A 23,774-nucleotide genomic window follows, 5' to 3' on the forward strand; every position below is an offset into this window, starting at 1 on the left:
GGGAGTGAGAGTTCAAGCGAGTGCACTAGAGCTACTCACCATCGCTGAAATATAAGATAAGTGGTCCAGAGAATTCCCAGAAGTGTTCACTGAAGAGTTAGGCAAACTCAAACATATTGAACATCACATCAAACTCAAGGGAAATGCCATGCCAATTGAACATGAAAGGACAACTGCGTGATGAACTGAGTGACCTCATGAATAAGGGAGTGATTGAGCCTGTTACGGCCACAGAATGGTTGTCACTTGTGGTATTAGTCACAAAAAGCAATGGAAAATTAAGACTATGTGTAGACTTGTGAAGTTTGAATAAGAACATATTAGTAGAGAGACATCCCCTACCTAATATATCAGAAACTCTAGCCACATTAGGTGAACCCAAGTGGTTTTCGGTAATTGATCTGTCAGCAGTGTTCCACCAGGTTGCACTTTCTTAACAGTCTCAACACTTAACAGCTTTTATTACTCCCAAAGGGAGATTCAAATTCAGGGGGATTGTCATGATGCCTGCCCCCGGAAGACCAGACCAGGCCCAGCAGCCCCGGAAGCAGGCATCATGCCACTTGGAGCATGCCCAAAAGCCCCAGTTAGGGGCTGTTGGGTGCAGTCCTGGCGCCTATGGCGCCAGGCTCATAAAGATAAAGTCAGTCCTGGCGCCATGGGCGCCAGGCTTATTATTGATAACTTACCTGAAGCAGACCATGCTGCATGAAGACTCAAGCCAAATGAGGCTTAGGAGGGACTATTTTACTGAAGGGACTATTTTGTTACTTGGGTGGGGCTGTGGAAGAATACTTACCTGGATCTTCTTCCAAGGCTACTTAAACCACGCCCGGACAGCCACACGTGCTTCGCGTTATTCTGCTTGCTGCAGCGTAACGCTCACCGTGTTTTCAGCAGCTCCAGTCTTCAGCCACGCCCGCTTCAGTCCTGGGACTCCTGAAACAAGAAGAAAAGAAGGATAAAGGTTAGAACAGGAGTTTTAACTTTAATCCTTACCTGAATCCTGATCCATTTCGCCACGGAGCTGAAAGACAGAAGTCTTTGAAGCATTGCTTCGCGTTCCTACGGCGCCGCGCTGAACTCACCTGCTTGGCGGTACTTCAGCATTCCATCACGCTCTCTCCATCTCGCGGCCGTCCTACGACACCTAAGGAGACAAAGACAGCAAGGTGAGCAAGGGGACTCTCTAAGGCTATACAAGCTACCCCCAAGGACTTACCTGATTTACCACGGGAGGTACTCCCCTCATCTCGGGTCGGCGCAGTCAACTCTGCTTCATCGCCGTACCCCGGCCCCTAAGGGGAGAAAGCAAAGACAATACCAGTTACCCCCCACAAAACTTACCTGATTTACCACGGGGGTCTCGCCTCATCTCGGGTCGGCACAGTCAACTCTGCTTCATCGCCGTACCCCGGCCCCAAAGGGGAAAACCACAATAGACTTACCTGAATCTTACCAATTGTCATTTGGAAATCTTCGAGTGGATTAATCGGCAACCTGCAAGGAATCGGACAGAGTGAAGATCAGACATTTGAACTCTTATGAACAATTGGACTTTAGAGTCAATACTGGAACTCACCAATTCCTCTACGCCAGTGAAGTAACTGGTCATCAACGCGCCCCTGCGGTCGACGCAGGATGGAGAGCTCATCCTTCCAAACCATCAGGTGAGACTAAGGAGGGGACATCAAGAGTGATCTGTGGGAAGACAACGGGAGTGGGGAAGGTGGGTTGACACTCAATTCCACGGGTGGTTAATTCCTCTTCTCCTTTGCAGAAGAATATTCTTGCGAGCCAGACAAACTAGGCTGAGCGGGCCAGTCCAGTCAGTCATCTCGGCGCTACACGTCACGCTGGTGGAAACAACAGCGGCCCAGTTCCGGTCGACGCCCCCGTGGGAACCAGGTGAGCGTAACAGGGATGCCATTTGGGCTGGCATCGGTGGCATCTGTATTTCAGTCAGTTATGGAGGAAATATTTAAGGGTTTAGATAAAGTAACAGTGTTTCAGGATGATGTATTGGTGTTTGCGGAAGATGAGTGTGAGCACAACAGAGTGTTAAAAATGGTATTAAACAGACTTAAAGAAGCAGCTTTGACAGTTCAACGAAGTGAGTGCAAGATAGCTGTCAAAGAGGTGGAGTATCTAGGTCACAAGATATCAAAGGATGGTATTTCACCCAAAAGATCGCTTATTAAGAGTATCAGTAATGCCCCTCAGCCCAAAGATAAGGACCAGTTGCGTTCATTCATGGGTTTGGCAGAATATTACCACAAATTTGTGAATGGGTTTGCGGTAATATCATCCCCATTGAGAGATCTACTTAAGAAAGGTGTGAAATATGAGTGGTCTGAAGAATGCCAAGAGTCATTTTTGTCAATTAAGCAGGGAATTGTGCAAGCACCATCTCTGGGAGGATTCATTTCAGGCAGGAAAACCACACTATCGGTTGATGCCAGTATCCTTGGATTGGGGGCCACACTAGCTCAATATGATTCTGGTAAGGCTGAACACATAATCGCCTTCGCTTCAAGACCACTGAGAGGTGCGGAAAGGAATTATTCGGTCATAGAGAGGGAGGCATTGGCAGTGTCATGGACTATATCACATTTCAAGTTCTTCTTATGGGGTCAGACATTTCAGCTAAGAACAGACCACAAACCTTTAGTTCAATTAATGGGCAGTGTTGATTGGGGCCAAGGGATCTCCAAGAATATCCAGGTGGATGGTGGAGTTGTTGGGATATAATTTCAAAGTATGCTGCATACCTGGTAAAGAAAATGTTGTGGCAGACTGTTTATCCAGGTTGCGAGTGGGCAGTTATGGAGACACTGAATTTACCGAAAATCAGGAGTTCAGTATAGCTGAAATTGAGTGTAATGCTATTGACAAAAGTGAATGGGTGAGTGCAGACAAAGAAGATTAGGTATTGAATCAAATTAAAGTATGGACAAGAGAGGGGTGGCCTCATAAAAATGAAATCGGGAGAGATTATGGAAGATACTATGAAGTGAGAGAGGAACTGAACTTGTCGGAGGATAGACACAAACTCAGAAGAGGAAATAAAATAGTACCTCCATGCAGTGTCAGATCCCAATGAGTGAAAGTGGCTCATCAAGGGCATTTGGGAATAGGAGGTACCAAAAGGTATTTGAGGCAGTCATTTTGGTGGCCTAGGATAGACAGCGATTAATGGAAAAGTGTCAGAAACTGTAAGAAGGAATGTGTGAAGAGTGATAAAGGCAAGATAGTCGGGGAAGTTCCATTGGTTTCAGTGAGTTTGCCCAGTGAACCATGGCAGAAGGTAGCTGTTGATTTAGTGGGACCCATTCAAGATCTTGGTGAAGGTTATAAGTACTTTGTGGTATTGGTAGATTACCATACAAAATGGATAGAGTGGAAAGCACTCAGTGAGGCCACTACAGTAGAAATGATATCATTTTTTGAGGAAGTGTTTTATAGGGAAGGTTTTCCTTCATTGTTAGTTACCGATAACGGTGTACAATTTTGCTCAGATAGAATGTTGACATTTCTGAGAAAATTCAGCATTAAGCATGTGAGGACAGCCCTGTATCATCCTGGGGCCAATGGCCTGGTAGAAAGGGCCAACAGATTTATGAAGACTGGGATACAACTGGCATTAGCTTCAGGATTGGAATGGTCGAAAGTACTTAAGGAATTAGTTTGGAACTATTGTACCACACCACATTCGATCACGAAAATAGCTCCATTTATGTCATTGAAGGGCAGACAACCAGGCACAAAACTTTGTCCAGGATGGCTGGACATGGCAAAAAGTGTAGATATAGATCGTGAGAAAATCATGGTACTCATTAGGGAGGCACAGAACATGTATAAACAAAAGTTTGATGAGGTTAACAAAACCAAGGAATCAAAATGGCAGAAAGGTGACTTGGTCCTAATCAAGAATCCCAGATTAAGTTCTAAATGTGCTGAGAGTAAATTTCTGGGACCAAAGAAGATTGCCGCTGTGAGAGGAAATTTTGTGATATTATAAGGGGGGGGAATGTTGGTCAATGTCGAAATTGGTCAAGTGTCTGCCCAGTGTTGATGAAGATGAGAATGTGGAGTGCAACAATGATGTCATTGGTAAACCTACAAACAAGGAGAACAAGGAAAGGAAGCAGTGTCAAAAAGAAGGAGCCGTGAGTGATTCTGATATAAATGTAAACACTGAATTGAGCCTAGGTAGAGTAAGGAATAGACCAACATGGCTCAAAGACTTCTATGTAGAATGAAATTCAATCAACAATTGCCAAGGGAGGAGATGTGTTATGATTGACATTTCTGTAAAAACAATAATCCATGAATTCAAAACAAACGTTAGTTTACATACATTGTTGACATGTCGTTGACATGAGTAATTAGATGTGTTAAAAGTTAGGCAGCATTGTGAGCTCATATGGTTCCCATTTAGAATGTTTATCTACGTTGTTGTATTCTGGAATGAGTTATAGACAGTTGGAGTTTGTAACTTGACAGTGCCTACTGTCACGTATGATTGCTAATAGAATTGATGAAACTATCACAAAAAGCGTGAAAGCTCACTTAACATGTCCTCCCACGTATTCCTCATCTCAGATATAATCTGCCAGCTTGCTGCTTTCTTCAGAAAATAGTTTCGCCAGAGGGCATTGTGCTCGGGGCCACGTAGCTTTAGTCCCTCGAGGGCCGCCGTCGAGTGTCGACGTCATCTGTCGTATAAAGGGCTCAAGCCGTGCCCGTTGGTTTCAGTTCCGTTTTTCCGAGCTTCTTCTTCGTGTTTCTAAACAGCGCGTCAGTTCTCTCATTAAAAATGTCTTCATCCTCAATTCCGACAACACCCAAGACGGGGTTTAAAAAGTGTCTGAAGTGCGGAAGGAAGATGTCCATTACGGATCCTCACCACAACTGCCTTTGGTGCCTCAGCCCCGACCATCGGGTCGACGAGAGCGGTTCGTGTCAGGCGATGTCGAATAAGGATCTTAAGGAACGCCAAGGTAAGCTAGCGGTGGTAGAGGAGTCTTTTAAGCCTGCAAAAAGACTAAAAGACTTGGGAGCGTCGAGTAGAAAATCTCGTCACGAGTCGAGGCGGTCGAGGTCAAAGAGTCGCTCGAGGAAATCTTCCTCCTCTTCATCTAAAAAATCGAAGAAGTGACGTCACAAATCTTCTTCCTCCTCGCCTGACAGAAGGTTCATTTCATGTCCTTCTAAGCATGATTTCCCCCCAAAAATGGGAGGCCTTTAGGGTTTCAATGCTGAAGATTTTTGAAAAGGCGGCCCGATCCTCTCAAAAAAGTTGCGTGAAGAGAATGCCCCTGTCCGCTCTAAAAGTGACAGAGAGAAATCTAAAACTGTACATGCTAAATCTGACAAAAAGTCAAGGGCGTCCTCAGAGGATGATTCTCCAGCGCCTCATGAAACAAAACAAAAACTTTCAGTGCACAAATCGAGGTTAACAGAGGACAAAATGGCGTCCTCATCGTCGAAGTCAGGCATCGACTCGACGCATCCTTCAACGACTACGTCGAAGCCAAAGATGGTGTCGATACCTTCGGCCTCTGCGTCGAAGCCTTGCTCGATGACATCAAAGCCTTCCTCGATGACCTCGAGGATTCCTTCGAGCATATCAAAGCCATCGTCGATTCCATCGACGCCTTTGTCAGGGAAATCTTTTATACCGATACCCAAAACGACAATTATGGCTAAACCTAGGTCAATGCCGCCGCCTTTACCAGAAAAAAATCTTCCATCCTCATTCCAGGCAGGAATTATTTTAATCCATGTCCTCTATTTTTGAAGAACAATCCTCTGATGAAGAAATTGCATCAGCAGGTGTTAGATTTAGGACAAGCGAAGTTCCTGAGGAATTAATAGATCCTAGTTCCAAGATGGCAGACCTACAATCGGCCAGTGGCCTAGACACCTCACCTGAGGTAGAATTTGAAAGGCCAGACTCTACTGAACACGCTGAATCTGGATATAGGAAACTAATGGGAAGAGTGATCGATTTTATGGGGTGGAAGACAGTGTCCCCGAGTTATGACCAGGATGACATGACAGATATTATTGTTGAAGGACCTCAGAAGGACCCGATCCTTCCTTTCCACAAAGCTCTACATAAGAGAGTTATGGCAAATTGGGAAATCCGAGAATCTTCACCAGCTATAAATAAACAATTTGTGGGAAAGTACAGACCTTCACCTTCAGATCCAGAGTATCTAAGCATCCTTCACCTGAGAGCTTGGTGATTCAAGCTGCGACTGCAAATAAACAATCAGCTTATCCCTCCATGCCCCCTGTGTCAAAACCAGACAATCTTTGTCACAACCCCCTCTTTGCCTGAAGCCAATTTGCAGCCAAACTCTCCTCACAAGAGCACAGTCTGTAGGAGTGTGAGAAAGCACCTAATAGACTAGGGGCTTGAGTGAAAAGGCAGGAGCAGCAGCAACAGAGCTAGAGAAAACAACAATAACAGCTGTTTACTACTTTGATCAAAAGTACCAACCGTATCCGACACCACCCCCTATTTCCCACTCTTACCTGCTCCGTGAAGAACAAGACCCAAAACCTACTTGGCCACAACAGAGGAAATGGAATGAAGAACCAAATAAAGAAGGTCCAGGAGAAGTCCCGTAATCCCAACAGGAAAGGATTGACAAAAGTTTTTGTCGTACTACAGAGCGTCAAGGTAGTTAGTGAAAAGGAGTGACCAAAGAAGAAAACAGGAGAGCGTCCACAACAGTCACTCTTGTGTCCAAATGAAATAATCCTCGTGGTTCAGCAGAGTGTCCCAGGGTGCAGTTAAATGAGTCCGTGTATGGAGGTATGGAGGAGGGGGCAAAATAAACAAGGATAGAAGGAGTACAGGAATGGAAATGAAAGAGAGGAAAATACAGATAAGGAGAGGGTCCAAGCGGGAGCGGGAGGTACTTGACCAGGTTTCAGAAGCGATAACGCTGAGTTGCAGAGTTCCGGGGTAGCGACGTAACAGAACGGTAGGCAGTGGGAGTCCAGGTAACGTATGCCGGGTCAGCGGTAGCAGGAATCAATCCGAAGGAGCCGAATACCCGAAATCAGGGGCAGTTCAAAATGGGCCATCCGTAATAACAGGCCAAAGAGTCGAAACAGGTTCAAGAAACAAGATTGCAGAAAACGGACACCACAAAACTGGCTGTAGAACTCAGTTAAGGAGCACCGTTCCGTGTGCGCAGCAAGAATAAGTAGTACTCGCAAACAGACGTGAATGATGGTCCGTGCATATCACATGACCGTAACGCCTGACTCGAGTACTAACACGGAATGCTGGATGCTGCAGTCCACACAGAACCGCTGTGTTTTTGGCATTGAGCCAGACGCCAATGAATCTTCCAAGTGATTGGAGGGGCCATCGCAAGTCTTTGTGACTTTAAATAAGGTCAATTCACGACACCCTGTCAAGGCCGATAAAAAGATGGATGCTTGGGCAAGGAAAGTGTTCACTTCGGGCAGTATGGCCCTTAAATCTACTAATGTGACTTGTACATTACCTAGATTTACTACTTTACCTTAGTCTGTGGGACTGCTTGAATGCAGCGGCTGATCGCATCTCGGAGGGTGAGGAACGGGATGGTTTCCTGGCGATAGTAAGGGATGGAAAGGAGGCTATGGAGGAGTGCCTCAAGTCAGGACTGGACACTGTAGATACTATAAGCAGGTCCATGGCTTCTAGCGCGGTCTTGCGTAGATTCGCATGGCTAAGGAAATCTGGTTTTGCACCTGATGTGCAGTCTAGATTACTTAATATGCCTTTTGACGGCTTGAGGTTGTTTGGCAGCAAGGCGGACGAGAGCTTGAAGAAGCTGCAGTCCTCAAAAGCGGCAGCAAAATCACTCAGTATCACTATAAGGCAACCTCAACAACACTCTATGCAGACTCATCTTCCTGGAAGAGTCTCCTTTTTCGCTCCTATTCCTTTTTTGGAAAAGGGCAGGGGGCAGGACAGTCGGAGAGGCCAACAGAGAAAACCATTTCGTGGTGGAAAAGGGGGAGGCGCTGGATCAGCCACAGCAGCGGCTACTACCTCCTCAGCCACTGCTGTAACCGCTGCAAAGCCACTCTGAGGTCTTAACCCACAAAACCCTGGTGGGAGGCAGAATCACTCGATATCTGGAAGAATGGCGGGGCATTACGTCAGATGCCTGGGCACTAGAGATAGTGACCCATGGTTACTGCCTTCCTTTTCATCAAAGACCTCAAGATCACCCACCGGGAGCCAATTCTGCAAAAGTTCCAGACCCGCTCCTTGTGCAGGAGATTTTAACCCTGCTAGAGAAAGGTGCAATAGAACATGTACTTGTAGCGGAGAGGAACAGGGGTTGGTACTCCCCCTATTTTCTCATTCCCAAAAAAGACAGAGAGGAGAACAAATTCCTCAGGAAGGACAAGTTCAAGATGGTGACCCTTTCTCAAATCCTTCAGGCTCTTCAGCTTCAGGACTGGCTGGTATCATTAGACCTTTAGGATGCTTACTTTCATGTGCCAATCTGTCACAAACACAGAAAGTACCTGAGGTTTGCAATTGGCGGATCTCACTATCCGTTTCCAGTTCTGCCATTTGGCCTGACCTCCACCAGAGGGTTTTCACCAAGCTGATGGCTGTAGTGGCAGCGAGTCTCAGGAGAGGAGGGATTCATGTCTACCCTTACCTGGACGATTGGCTAATCAGAGCGAGTTCACCAGAACGAGCCCAGGAACACTTGACCATGACCTGCCACTTCTTACACAGCCTGGGCTTCTCCCTCAATTACAAGAAGTCACAAATGATTCCAAGCCAAAGACTCCAGTTCATCAGAGCAGTCCTGGATAGTACCTCAGGGAAAGCCTCGCCTCCCGAGGAGAAAGCTCACCACATTCTGCAGATGGTAACGAAGTTACAAAATGCCCAACATCTACCTGCATTCGACTTTCTAAGGTTGCTAGGCTTCAAGGCATCCTGCATTTTTCTGGTGCCATAGGCCAGATTGAGGATGAGATCCCTTCAATGGGCCCTCAGGACTCAATGGTCCCAGTTTTCTGGGGAGATGTCAGATCTTCTGCAAGTTTCAACCAAGGTGGCTCAAGATCTTCTATGGTGGGCTTGCAAGGAGAATATCCTCAAGTGGGAACCTTTTTGGCAACCATGGCCGGAGATAACGGTAGTGACGGATGCCACACTCACGGGGTGGGGAGCCCACACCAACGATCTGATAATCAGCGGTCGTTGGTCTCCATCGGAGTCCAAACTACACATCAACCTTTTGGAGCTGAGGGCAATCAGACTAGCGCTGAAGGGCTTTCTGCCCACTGTACAGGGAAAGAATGTCCTGATAATGAGGGACAACACAGTGGCCATGTACTACCTCAACAAAAGAGGAGGTGTAGGATCACTCCCACTGGATGTATGTATATAATCTTATATAGCGCCGGAAGCCCGCAGGCATCAGGGCGCTTAACATAAAACAATACAACCCGTCACTAAGTGTCTATCACTGATCCCTATCCTGGCTCGAACAAAACCGACTACCATTTCCTGCGATTTCACCTAAAGAGGTGTGTCTTCAGACCTTTCCTAAAACGAAGAATATTTTCTTCTAGTCTCAACTTAATTGGGAGACTATTCCACTGCTGAGCAGCCAATACGACAAAAGATCTGCCCAAGCCTGCCTTTAACTTCTGTTTAGGCACTGTGAGTAGCCCTTTTCCCACTGAGCGTAAATGTCTCTGTGGAGAATAAGGCACAAATTGGTTCTTTAGGTATTGGGGGATTGAGCAAACAAGCACCTATGAGTTATGGTCATAGCTTTAAAATTCACCCTCTCCTCCACCCTAAGCCAACACAGAGATCTTCTTGCCATGGTCACATAGTCTTTGCTCTTAAATCCCTTCACAATCCGCACTGTGTCATTTTCAATGACTTGGCATCTTGCCATATCTTTTTTGGTGGCTCTTAACAGTAGGGCATTTCCATATTCCAATCTGGATAGAACCATTGCTCTAGCGACTGTGGCTATATAAGCCTCATTCAGTTAAGGTCGAATGGCCCTCATCAGGCGTAGATAGTATGCCGTATTTTTGTGCATTTAATTTACTTGCGCCTCTGAGCTGATTGAGTCATTGACCATCATTCCTAGGGTCTTAACTTGATTTGATACTTGAATTTTTGCTTCATTTATTGAGAAAGTCCTATACTCTTCTCCTAGCTTGGTTTTAGTCTGTTGGCTCCAAAAATCAAGAGTTCTGCTTTGGAGTCATTGAGACACATCTAATTCTGCAGCATCCATGATTCTATTTTACTGTACACTTTTGCTATCTTCACTCTGTCCCTGATGTAGTTGACCTCTAATTCATTGATTAGCTGCGTGTCATCGGCGTAGTTTGTAAAAAACATGCCGATCTCATCTAGCACGTCGCATAAGCTTCTCATATATATATATATATATATATATATATTGAATAACAGAGGAAAGAGGCTTGCACCCTGAGGAACTCCAAACATTATTGCAATAGCCTCGGAGAACAAGTCCCCCCAGTGCACTTTTGCTTGGCGCTCTGTTAGAAACAATACCAGCCAATCCAGTGCTGCTGTAGAGCATCCCGCTGTGCGTTTCAGTGCATTTACCAATATTTGGTGATCTACCAAGTCAAAGGCCGCACTGAGATCCAGCAATATTAGCATACCTGCTTTGCCCTTATCAATTAATTCCAATATGTGGCTTTGAAGGTCCAACATTGCAGTTTCTGTGCTGTGAACAGCCCGAAAGCCTGATTGTTGTTTGTGTAGGGAGTCTTGTTTTTCTATATGTTTTTGTTATTGGCCTGTTACAATTGTATCCAAAATTTTAAGGATAAAGTTTGAGTTTGTAATGGGGCAAAGATTGCCAGGATCCTTAGGGTCAAGGCCTGCCTTTTTAACTAAGGGCGTGATGGTAACTTTTTAAAATTCTTTTGGTACTGAACCTTCTCTAAACAAGGCATTAACTATTTTCACAAAGATTAGGCTGAACAGTTGTTTATTTTCCAGAATAATTTTGGAAGGTAAAGTGTTTTCTGCACATGAGGTGGGTTTCATGTGTTTTAATATTTCTATCATTTCTGATTCGGAAATCGTGGTAAAGTTGAATGAGTCCAACCCAGCCTGTTTGGTACTATATTTTCCCAGTGCTAATGTACTTGCATGTACTCTAGCCTTAATTACATTTTGCCTAGCCTTTAGTATTTTGGCCGCAAAGGCATTTTGTGCTACACCGCAGTCTTCTTTTGAAGGTTGGAAGGGAGGGGTAAGGGATTTTGGTTTCTTAACATTTTTTAAGATTTCAAATATCTTACTCGTAGCATTAGATGCTGATTCAATTTCTTTGTTATAAAAATTGGCTTTAGCCTCCCTTATACCATCTCAGTATTTTTTATTAGCTAGCTTCCAATTGTCCTCGTTTTCCTTAGTATGTTCCTGTTGCCATTTTCTTTCAAGTGTTCTTTTTTCTATTTTGAGTTTATCCAGCGTCGCCCTATGGGGAACCCCTCAAGTGGATCTGTTCGCAACCGGTACCAACCGAAAGTGCGAACTGTACGGCTCAAGGGAATTTCCCCTGAGAGGAGCTCTAGGGGACGCGTTTGTGGTGGACTGGATATTTCCCTTCCTATACGCGTTCCCTCCAGTCCCTGTGATTCCTCAAGTAATCAGGAGGTTGAGAAAGTTCAGGAAAGCCATCATCCTAATTGCCCCGGATTGGGCCAGGAGAACGTGGTACCCGGACCTTCTGAACATGTTCATCTGCCCTCCAATACGTCTTCCACAAAGAGAGGCTCTCCTCTCGCAAAGGGAAGGTCAAGTTCTCCATCCAGAGGTCAAAACTCTCCGCCTTCACGCTTGGCTTCTGAGAGGCTGAGATATAAGGATTGGGACCTTCCAAACAACGTTATGCAAATCCTGCTTTCGGCTAGAAGGCCAGCAACAAAATCCTTATACCGGTGTCGTTGGAAGAAATTCAGTAACTGGGGCAGGGATAAGAATGTGGATCCTTTTCAATGTAGCACTCCCATGGTGTTTTCCTTTCTTTTACATTTGGCCAACTTGGGGCTCCAAGTTGGTACTATTAAAGGATATTTAGCAGTGCTATCTATCTTCAAGCGCTCCTCAGAAGAAGTTTCATATTTTAAGATGCCTTTTAGTTGTCCAATTTCTTAAAGGGTTAACAAATGTGTTCCCTCCTACACCTTTTCAGGTTCCCATTTAGTCTTAAAATGTCTTATGTGTGCCCCTTTTAAACCTTTACATTCTTGGCCTTTAAGGCTCCTAAAACTGTTTTACTTGTGGCTTTAACTTCAGCCCGCAGGGTGAGTGAGTTGCAGGCACTCTCTTGTAAGCCTCCTCACACTTTCTTCCAAAAGGATAAAGTTATTTTGAACGTCAAACCTTTTTTCTTACCTAAAATAGTTTGATTTCCATCTGTCACAAAAGATTACTTTACCTTCCTTTTACCCTCCTCTGCACGCTAGTAAAGTGGAAGAAAGGTTCCACAGGCTAGACCCTAAAACGGCTCTCAGCTTCTATATCTCTAGACTTGAAAGATTTAGACAAACTGATCAGTTAATTGTCGGTTACACTGGACACAAATTGAGCCTTGGTGTGTCCAAACAAACCTTATACAGTTGGATAATCCTAGCAATATCTGAATGTTACAGGTTGGGGGGAAAGAGCCTCTGCATGGATCACAGGCTCATTCAACCATAGGCATAGCAACTTCCATGGCTCTTCAGAGGGGTGTTCCTGTGCAGGACATTTGTGCAGCGGCCACCTGGTCATCCATGCACACCTTTGTAAAACATTATTGTTTAGACTCCACTTCTTACCAAGGAGGCGTTTTTGCAAAAGCCGTCCTTCATTCAGTACATAATTTAAAACTCTGGTACTCCCTCCTCCAATTTACTACTGCTGTGAGAGTCTATCTAAGATGAGGAATACGTGGGAGGACTGTTTCGCTCACCTGATATGCCCGCAGGCGTCTGTAAGGCTCTGAGATCTGGGACCCTGGATGCGTAGTTGCCCAGTGCTGAATATTGAATCTGCAATTACAGAAGGGAGGATTTGTGATAAATGTCTCTAATGGGTGAATCTCCCACCTCCCTCTGACCGATTTCCTTCCCACTTGGTTCTTTTCTCACCTTAGTTATTTGTAGGGTGAGCTATCCGTCCTGCGTTTCTTGTGCAGGGGCGCTTGACGTTTGTTGGCGAGCTGCCCGAATTGCTTCACTGGTCCAGTACGCCTTCCTTGGGCCCAGGTTTGCTGTGACCCCAAATCTGCTGGTAGGCAAGTAGGTTTGTTAATTGTAAGTCTTAGTTCTGTTTATGGTGGGAATTTGTTAATGTCTTTATCTCCTTCTTTTCAGGTGCGAAGGTCTTGATGCTGGTGTGCTGGATGGAGAGGCACGTTTCTAGGTAAGAGAAAGCGTGTAGCGCAGCGCCTTTATTATCTTTTAAAGCTAACCTGTGTTTTCTTCTTCTTCTCCTCACAGGCCGCTGTGGTGCTGCGTGTGAATGAGAGCGCGATGAAAAACAGGCCCCCGGAATCCGTTAAGGTAAGTACAGTGCTGTGCGGTTGTTTAATATTGAAAGCGAACCTGAATATGTCTCTTTTCCTTTGCAGATGTTGCTGTGGTGCTCCGGATGGAAGCGTGGCGTAGCGCAATGGAATTCTTTTAAGACTGATGGAATTCGATGTTTTGGAAGCGCACGTTCTAATATTGGTTTTGCCTTTCTCGTTATTGCAGGTCACAATGTTCGAACAGCAGCTGTGGCAGCGGTTCGCCGGAAGTCCTTTAGCTAGTACTTACAGGTGAGTGATGGTTCTTCTTCTCTCTTCTTCTCTCGGTTTCCACAGATTGCAGCCCAGTTGAGATGCTGAGTTCTGGATGGTGCTTTCTCAGGTAAGACGGAATAATCTTGTTCTTGCAGGATTACAGGAAGATGCTGAAGACCAGGAGCTGGGCATGGTGAGCGTCACGCTGCTGGTTGCAGAATAACACGAAGCATTTTCTGCAGTCAGGGTGTGGTTTATATAGCCTAGGTAAAGTAGTACCAGGGAAAGTAGTTCCAGGCCTGCAACACCCAAAACACTAGACCGCATAGCTTGGTTCTTAGAACTAGACTGTGTGGGTGCTTCCATGTTGGATTTAAAGGCCCATGTACATAAATGGGACCTAGTTTGAACAGCCCTTCCTTCCTACATATGAGCCAGGTGCCAAAGACGCCAGGACTGGCTCCAGGAGCCCTTTTGCAGTGGTTTTAAGGCCCTCAGGGATTTGGTGAGAGCCTGCTTGTGGCACAACTTGTGCCCCCTCACAGTGGTCATGACAAGGACACAATCCTTTCGAAGAACACGTTACTTACCAACTGTAACGTTCTTTCGACTGGATGTTCCTCCCACTTATTCCTCATCGACCCTCCCAACCTACCCTTCTGTACAGATTTTACTCTTTTTGCACTTGTACTCCTTAAGAGCCTGACATCCTTTCATGCCTGATATAAATGATGCGACCATTAATGCCGAAAAAACGGAACTGAGACCAACGGGCGCGGCTCGAGCCCTTTATACAACGGATGACGTTGACACTCGACGGCGGCCCTCGAGGGACTAAAGCTACGCGGCCTCGAGTACAGCGCCCTCTGGCGAAATATTTTTCAGAAGAAAGCAGCAAGCTGGCAGATTATATCTAAAATGAGGAATACGTGGGAGGAATATCCAGTCGAAAGAACGTTACAGTTGGTAACTAACTTGTTCTTCTCTTTCAAAGTTCCAGAACTGCTGCCTATGCAGGAAATATTAACCCTGCTAGAGAAAGGTGCTATAGAACCAGTACCTGTAGCGGAGAGAAACAAGATTTGGTACTCCTCGTACTTTCTAATTCCAAAAAAGGACAGATGATTGAGACCCATCTTGGACTTAAGAGACTTGAACAAGTTCCTCAGGAAGGACAAGCTCAAGATGGTTACCCTATCTCAGATCCTTCAGGCCCTCCAGCTTCAGGACTGGATGGTATCATTTGGACTCAGGATGCTTACTTTCATGTGCCAATCCATCACAAGCACAGAAGGTGCCTGAGGTTCGCCATGGCGGTTCTCATTATTAGTTTCGAGTTCTGCCATTTGGGCTGACCTCGGCCCGAGGGTTTTTACCAAGTTAATGGCGGTAGTGGCAGCGAGTCTCGGGACAGGGGAGTATTCATGTCTACCCCTACCTGGATGATTGGCTGATCAGGGCCAGTGCCTCCAAAAAGGCCCTGGAACATCTCTGCTCCACCTGACACTCCCTTCACAGACTGGGCTTCTGTAATAATTGTGGATTCAGAACAAGTTAGGTAACTGACAGGTTATCTCAATGACTCACCGATACTCCTCTTCCTCTCCCTTCTCTCTCTTTCTCTCCCTCTCTCTGGCTCGGATATCCTCCAACAGGGGGATGAGTACGAAAGCCTCCCTAAACCCCTTTCCCTACCTCTAGAAGACTAGAGGAGAGAAAAGCTCTCAGGGAAACCCTCTGGGGAAGAAAACCCTGTGTCAGCGACTGCAGGATCGATGTCGTCTGTGCAGCAAAGATTCAGGTGAAGATTGGTGGAAGGCGGTCTTGACGGAGAAAGTAGAAGAGATTTTGATAAGTATTTGAGGGTAAGTGAGTGATAGAAAGTGGAGGTAAATATTCTCAAGTTACCCTTAAAAAGGATTAGGAGGTGTATCACGCTGGAAGAGGAGATTTCTGGTTTCAACCTGATGAAGTACGGAATTTCGTTAGCACAGTACAGAGTATAGTGTGAGCAAGAGTGTACAGTAAGGGGTTTTTACCTTGCAAGTTGTGGGAGAGGAACTTGGGTGTATACCAGCAATAGCAGGTGTTGAACAAGCGGGTCTGAAGACTGAATTCGGAATCCCTAGATATTGGATAAGGGAAAGACATGTGTCAACTACATGTTACTGTTTGAATCAGGGGGTGTCTGTTACTTCTATCCTTCGTACCGATGAAACCTAACAGTCTGCTCGCCGGATTCCTGATTAGGTGTGAGCGAGAGGGAGCTGGAATCTCTGTGGTCGGAGAGGAGGCGAGTAGAAATGCAGAGTCTGAAAGTCGGAAAGAACGAGGGACAGATTTAAGTGCTATAAAGTTTTGGAAGTAAGCAAGACGTATTGGAAAGGTATCCCTAGATACGAACTAACATAGCGTTGTCTGTGAAGAGTAGCAACGCATCCGTGTGCTGTCAACAGGGACAGATTAACTGAATCTTGAGTAGGGGGGCGGAGCTTCCCTGGTGCTGGGTTGTGCATTGTCTACACCCACATCGTCTGTTGTGGTGGCCATCTTGGAAGGAAAAATGGCCGAAATCCGTCGTCCATGGGACCAATGATGCCACAAAGACCAACGTCTCCGAAGAGGCATGATAGCTTCTCCCTCAACTTCAAGAAGTCTCACATGATACCATCTCAAAGGCTCCAGTTCATTGAAGCAGTCCTGGATGCATCCCTGGGGAAAGCCTTGCCACCAGAGGTGAGGGCTCAAGGCATTCTGCAGATGGTCACCAAATTCCAGAGTGCCCAGCATCTCCCATCCTTCGACTTTCTGAGGTTGATCGGCCTAATGGCATCCTGCATTTTTCTGGTGCCAGAGGCTCGTCTGAGAATGAGATCTCTGCTATGGGCTCTCAGAACACAGTGGTCCCAATTCTCACGAACAATGTCAGACCTCCTACAGATTTAGAGCAGTCTCACAGGACCTTCGGTGGTGGGCTTGCCAGTAGAACATTCTGAAAGGAGAACCTTTTTGGCAACCATAGCCGGAGATAACAGTACTGACGGACACCTCACTCACAGGGTGGAGATCCCACGCCAACGATCTGACGATCAGCGGTCGTTGCTCTCCATCGGAGTCCAAACTACACATCAACCTTTTGGAGCTGAGGGCAATCAGACTAGTGCTGAAAGCCATTCTGCCCTCTATACGGGTAAAGGACGTCCTGATGATGACTGACAACATAGTGGCCATGTACTACCTCAATAAAAGAGGAGGTCTGTAGGGTCACTACCACAGTGCAGAGAAGCAATGCAGCTCTGGTACTGGGCAATCCGAGAAGGGATCTCCCTATCGGCAGTTCACCTAGCCGGAGTGGAGATTACGGCGGCGGACGCTCTGAGTAGGTAGAGCACAGTCTCCCACAAGTGGGAACTAGCTCAGGAAGTCCTTCAAGACATCTGCACCTTTTTACTGAACCCCTCAAGTGGATTTGTTCGTGACCAGTGTCAACTGGATGTGCAAACTGTTCTGTTCCAGGGAATTTCCCCCAAGAGGAGCTCTAGGAGATGCATTTGTGGTGGACTGTGAATTTCCACTCTTGTACGCGTTTCCTCCAGTCCCCGCCATTCCTTACGTGATCAGGAGGTTGAGAAAGATTGGAAAATCCATGATCCTAATTGCTCCGGATTGGGCCAGGAGGACATGGTACCCAGACCTTCTGCATATGTCCATCTGCCCTTCAATACGCTTCCCACAAAGAGAGGATCTTCTCTCGCAAGAGGAAGGTCAGGTTCTTCATCCCGAGGTCAAGACCCTTAATCTTCACGCATGGTTTCTGAGAGGCTGAGATCCAAGAATTGGGACCTCCCGGATGACATAATGGAGATTTTGCTTTCGGCCAGAAGGCCAACAACTAAGTCTTTGTACTGCTGCCGTTGGAACAAATTCTGCAGCTGGTGTAGAGATAAGAATGTTGATCCATGTAATACACCTATGATGTTATCCTTTTTGTTACACCTAGCTAATCTGGGGCTCCAGATTGGTACTATTAAAGGATATCTTGCAGCACTTTCTAAATGTAAGCACACTTCAGAAGAGATATCTAGCTTCAAAATTCCCCTAATAATACAATTCCTAAAAGGATTGATAAATGTTTTCCCTCGGATCCCTTTTCATGTCCCGGTTTGGGATCTCAACTTGGTAGAGAAATGTATGATGTGTGCTCCTTTCGAACCTATACACTCTTGTCCTTTGAGGCTGCTAACCTTAAAAACATCTTCTTAAAGGCCCCTCGACAAGAACATGAATGGATTGCCAAAATCTGGTCGTTGGTGGCATTGGAGTGGCTTACCTACTCCATTCAAGGGGATCATTTGAGGTTCATTCCAGACTGGTCCAACTTATTAGCATACCTAAGAGTAGGAGCCCGACGAGCCTGGTGCCCCAAGGCTATGGAGATACTGGGCATAATTAGTCCCCAGGATGAGTCGGACTTGGAAACATTACCGCAGCACTCCTCCCAAGGAGTCGACCTAAGAAAGTAGCTTAACGAACTGGCTTAGTAGCCCGGCCAGTCAAGCATGTAATGTGTTACTATTTTATATCTCTATGCCTAATACTATGAAAGGAGCTCTTGGATCTGGGGGGGATGGAAGGGGAGGGAGGGGCGGGGGATTGTTGGGGCAGGGGCAATGTTTGCTTGTTTTATTTTCTCTGAAAAATGTTAATAAAAACTTATTGGAAAAAATAAAAAAATAAAAACATCTTCTTAGTAGCCATTAAATCTGCACAAAGGGTGAGTGAACTCCGGGCTTTATCCTGCAAGCCTCCATGCACTATTTTCTGTAAGGACAAAGGTGCAACCCACTTTTTTAACCAAAAATGTATCTGAATTTCATCTGAATCAGAAAATAACACATTTGCCACATTTCCTTTGTTCTTTTTCTAAGGTAGATTTCTCGAGACCATGAACCCTATACTGCCTTAGCACTTCTTCCTGAATTGTGTAGCTCTTTTCATTATTTACCAAGCCACTCATACAGTGAACTACTTTATTTGTGCGTTCAATAATGTGTGCATGTTCGTTGAAAATGCTCAGGGATTGCAAAAAAACAATGACTCTTTATCATTCCTTTTCGTAGAACTGATAGTTTGTACCCATGTCCCGCCCATTTTCTTCCATCACGGGTGGCAGTTCTTTATGGTTAAGTGAAAATTAATAAGTCTGCAGCTATCTGTCAGCCCCCTGTCCAATTCCTGGCATCTTTGATCAATGTTTTTTTTACCCACCCCCTAGTGATACCTTGGACAGTTTGTAAATCAATACGGTCACAATGTTCCTTGCTCATTTTTTTCATTTGTTTATCCTTATTCATAATCTCACCACTGAGAATTTCCATGTGAGTAGTTTTCACCCCCCTCCTGATTTTCTGTGGAGGAGATATCAACTTATAGATAATTTGTGTTAGTGGAACAAGGGGCTGATGTTGGAATCATGGCTTCCCAACCAACCATATTGTGAAATATTCAGTAAACCACTTTCTCTCTGCGTCTCAATTCCCTCGTCCGTGAATCGGCTTAAATAAATGCTAAGCACTGTATTAAATATGGCACATTTTAATTTATATTGCACCACTTTTTGAGCTGGGACGAATTCAAATTCACTCTGTGGATTCTTTAAATGCCCCGCTATTGAAGGCCCTCAAATTACCACTTTAATGTCTGCCAGCATACATTCTGTCCAGACGACTAGGGTCAGGCGCCCAGACCAACAGCCAATCCCACCTGTAAAAAAAATGGTTCTGATTGCGATCACTCCACAGACAAGGGTCCACCATTTTGGAACGACATTCCTCTCTGCTTCTGTAAAGATGGCTTCTGATGTGAAACTCCAAACCCACCCGTTTCTTGCTGCCTCTCAAGCACAGATCCCAAGAGGGCCTAATGTTTCTACCCATTAGGGGTTCTGTATCCTCTTCCGTTTCTGTGGGCCCACTTCCACCCACTGTTTTCTAAAGATCCCTGCCATTCTTATTTGTTCTCTATAAGGTATGAAGCGGCAAGAACGCAAAATTCACACAAGTAATTCAGTAATACATTTACATGACACATATCTGGAGATGCTCTTCTTTGACCGCCAGGCACATTCTTGTCTCTGAGTTATGTTTATGGGTATCTACACTTGCTTTTTGCATTGAGGCTGCTCCTATTGTGGGCTTGTGTTGCAGTTGCTTGTGAATATGCGCAAAGCACTTACAAAATGACTGAATCATCAATCTCCCCTTGCTTCACCCTTTAATACATTTACTCTCCCTCAGATCCAGCTTTTTCCTGACGAAAGTGACTAGCCTCTTGGAGTCTTTCCTGCAGCAGGGCGGATTGTCAGCGCTGATCTGGAAGGTCAGCCAGGAGCAGACGCCCGTTGCATCTCCTCTCTTGCATGAGACTCTGCTCAACAAGGTTGTGTGCTTTCCTGACCATGTAGCCAACCAACTTCAAGTGAACAACCCTGCAGTGTTTTACCCACAGAACTATTTCCCATTGCTTGGAGAGGAAATCGTTCAGGTTCTGCAAAAGATCTCAGATGGCCTGCGAGGTGAGTAATTAGGGCACTGGGATGGCGAGAGGAATGGTCCTAATGTGGATTACTTTTCTGAGTAACACAGTTTCTGGAGTCTCCAACTTCTGCAACTCTGTTTTGGGTATATCTTAGTGAAACACAAGTCTCCCATCAGCAGGTCAGTGTGGAAGGCACCTTCCAAAGAGTGCTTTACCAGCAGCGTATGTTTTTTGTTTGTCCTGCTCAGTTGTGTCCAAAGGTTAATCCCCTGAATTGAAAAGATCACATAGCACACCAGTGGTAGAACAGAGTTATTGGTTCCAAGCTGCAACCTACTGCTCCTGGAGAAGATGTTGAGAGACCAAGTGAGCTACATAGTTGTGTGTATCAGCGCATCACTCCATCGCATCCCTTCCTTTCCTCTGATCAAATCACATGTCTGCTTGATTTTGATGTAATGTATGCCTCTCTATGATCAACAGTACAATAAAGTTCTGTTGATTCCATAGACCCATAGTGCCATCCATTTTTGAAGTGATGCTTGTCCATTCAAGGGATTACAGTTTTAGTATGCGTTTTTCAAGACATGTTTACATCCACGATGTCGTTAAACACACACGTCGAAGAGTTATCTTGATAATACTTTTGAGGATGGAGCGTATCCACTTTTAACAAAGTAATCCCTTCCATTAGCCGATAGTTGCAAGCTTCTTTTGATCAGTTCTTTGGATCATCTTCATACATTTACAGTGTGCCATGTTTCATTCATGTGTGTGCTAAAGGGAACTTTGACTCTATGCTTTCTCTAAAATATATTTTTTTTTTCTTCTTTTCTTTGTGTTTCTTATTTTGTGTTTTAATATTGAATATTTTTAGCTCACCTCCCCCTTCCCCTTTCCTTTTCTCCACATGCAGGTGGGAGGGACTGCTCCATTGCCTTCATATCACAGGTGTTGGGCAAGATCTGCGTTCAGGGACGTCGAGGTGAGTACTAAGCCTTCCTAGGAGATGCATGTTCTAACTGTCCCACTTAGAGTGTCTGTGCATCCATATGTATGAGATTAAATATAATGTTGGGTAAACTGGTTCTTAGCAGGTTGTAGCCCTGGGTTTGTTGCGGTCTAATCTTAGACCCTTACACGCAGAGTCTTACGTGCACGCCATTGTATGGCACATAACCTTTGGAAGAGTAGGGATCCATTGCAAACTTAAGTTCACTTCCTGCTGGCGGGGCTCTCTGTAAAGTGCTTGAAGACCCAAGCTGTAAGTCCACTGGTGAAGTGTGCGGGGTTTGGATTCCTGTTGCATGATTGTCTTTGTTTGCAGCTTGGCATATCACATAATGAAGGCAGATTTGAAATAGTTGAAGCAAAGCGTGGCAGTCAGTGTATAATTGACCACAGTTGTCACAATGAATAGGAAATGCACTGCTGTTGAAGGCACTGATGTTAAAGTTTCTAGGGAGGCCTGAAGTGGGTATAGAAAGCAGAAGACACTGTCCAAAGGTTTGTGTGGCAGCCGCATGTCACATAACTGGTAGGTACCACTAAGTGGGTACGAAAGGGAGAGAATATTGGTAGAGGTGTCTGTGTGATGGCAGCTGTCTCTCAATTGATGCCGGTCTTGCACTCCAATAAGGAAACACCCACTCACAGGAAATGGACACACATGTCCATTGCATTCAGTCTGTGTTAATCCTGAGCGGTCAGTGGCCTAAAAGCAGCTTTTCATATTTGCTTCTTGGACTTAAATACACAAGGCTTCACATTTAAGAAAAGTCTGTGAGTGTTTTCTATTTCTAGGTACAGAATAAAAATGATCTTCAGACTTCATGAAAGAAAGACAAAATGGCAATCTCTTGAAAATGTAAATTAAACGGCTCAGAAAAGTCTGTCAATGTTTTTAAGTTAAAACTTCCTTGGTGATAGAAAAGGTAACTTTTTGTTCTGTCAATGCTGGACCTCCCTGGAACTGTCATTTGGAAAAGAAAAGCCTTTCCATGGTGCCCAAGTTCCAGGGATTGATGTCAGTAGCTCCGGCTTGGCCCTGTTATATTTTAAACTGTAATTAAGAGAACGGAGTGCCGGCAGCAACTCCACTTTGAGATTCCTCTGATGACGAAGTGTTGTTGGTCTCACGGGGCTGCACCCACGCAAAGAGGAAAAGTGGGAGCAGAGGCGCTCCCTACATTTTGATTAAGCTCACTTTAAGGGGTTCTAAATCGCTCTGCAATCTCGGCCGCGTGCTCACTGGTTGGTCAAGAACACGCCAGTGACAAAGCAGTTTAATAGAAGACCAACGTGATAGTGTTTTCTGGCAAACCCAGTATGAAGAGAAGGAGCTGTCAGGGGACTATAAGGTCTAAGAATGAGAGATGGCGGCTTAGCCACAGACTGATGCTGGGCTCTGGGACTGTGAGGTGCTAGATGAAAATGCTGACCGTAAGGAGCTGCAATGTAGAGCTCCCAGTGAATGGCCAATGCAATGTGTCACATGATTGTGCGACGGCTACGTTGAACCGTTGCAAGTTAAAAATAAAGAGGCATTCCTGCGTCTGCGTGAGCAGAGTCCGCCCGGAGCCCAGCGGCAGCAGGCCTTTATCCGTGTTTTCATTAACGGCGGGTGGGCCTCCCTGGGGCTCCAAGGGCGCAGGTATCATCTATTACCATTGGAGACGAGGACAACGCCTGGGCAGGAGAGAGGATCTCAGTCCGCCCGCAACAGCGGGTGGCGGCTTTCATCCCTCTCAGTGCCTGCCAGTCGCATATTGCTGTAAGAGTCCAACCACCATTTAAAATATCCTGGTGGCAGCGGCTCCCATTTGAAGTGCTTGTGCGCCAAGAGAAAATATTTGGAACCCATGGTGTAGCACCTTGCGGTGTGCACAGCACCTGGAGGGCCGGAGGACCAATTCTCAAAAAAAAGAGAATAGTTAGAATCAAGGAGAAAGATCGAGGGACACAGTGAAGAAGTGTGCAGAGTTTGTGAGAGGAACAGGAGGGGTGGCCAGCAATTTAACAGCATTGAGAACACAGGAAGGAGCTCAAGGTGTTTTGGAGTACAGAAGAAAGAAATCCTACCCCCAATCGGTGCGGATTTACAATCTCAGTTGCGGCCTCTGCTTGCCCATAGGTGCTTGTGCGCTCTAGCTGCGGCCTCCACGTTTAAGGAGGTGCCTTTGCGCTCACACGTGTGAACTCGCAGGAAGCAGGCAGCCATGATTGAGAACCAAGGTGACACACATGAGGACGTTCAAGGGTCTGCAGGAGGTGCCGATCGGGCAAGCGAGGGACCCCGCTGGCTTCCATGCTGGAGTTCGACACAACAGGCACACCATCAAGCTTGGGGCCCAAATTAAACCTCTGGGTCGAGAGGTTAGGTATGTATTTTAGAGCCACTGGGGAGACGGATGAGGA

The 23,774-nt window shown here is 45.7% G+C and overlaps 1 protein-coding gene across 2 annotated transcripts in view; it reads left to right on the forward strand.

Annotated features, from left to right (window-relative positions):
* The window catches only part of TELO2 (telomere maintenance 2), an 890,041-nt gene that overhangs the window by 48,096 nt on the left and 818,171 nt on the right, over positions 1–23,774 (forward strand). For both annotated transcript variants that reach the window (XM_069646967.1, XM_069646968.1), the window contains exons 3-4: positions 20,117–20,394; positions 21,274–21,342. In XM_069646967.1, coding sequence (XP_069503068.1) covers positions 20,117–20,394; positions 21,274–21,342 — 347 coding nt within the window. The remainder of the gene's footprint in view (positions 1–20,116; positions 20,395–21,273; positions 21,343–23,774) is intronic.

Source organism: Ambystoma mexicanum, chromosome 2q (genome assembly GCF_040938575.1).
Source record: "Ambystoma mexicanum isolate Mex_15411 chromosome 2q, UKY_AmexF1_1, whole genome shotgun sequence".
Taxonomy (NCBI): domain Eukaryota; kingdom Metazoa; phylum Chordata; class Amphibia; order Caudata; family Ambystomatidae; genus Ambystoma; species Ambystoma mexicanum.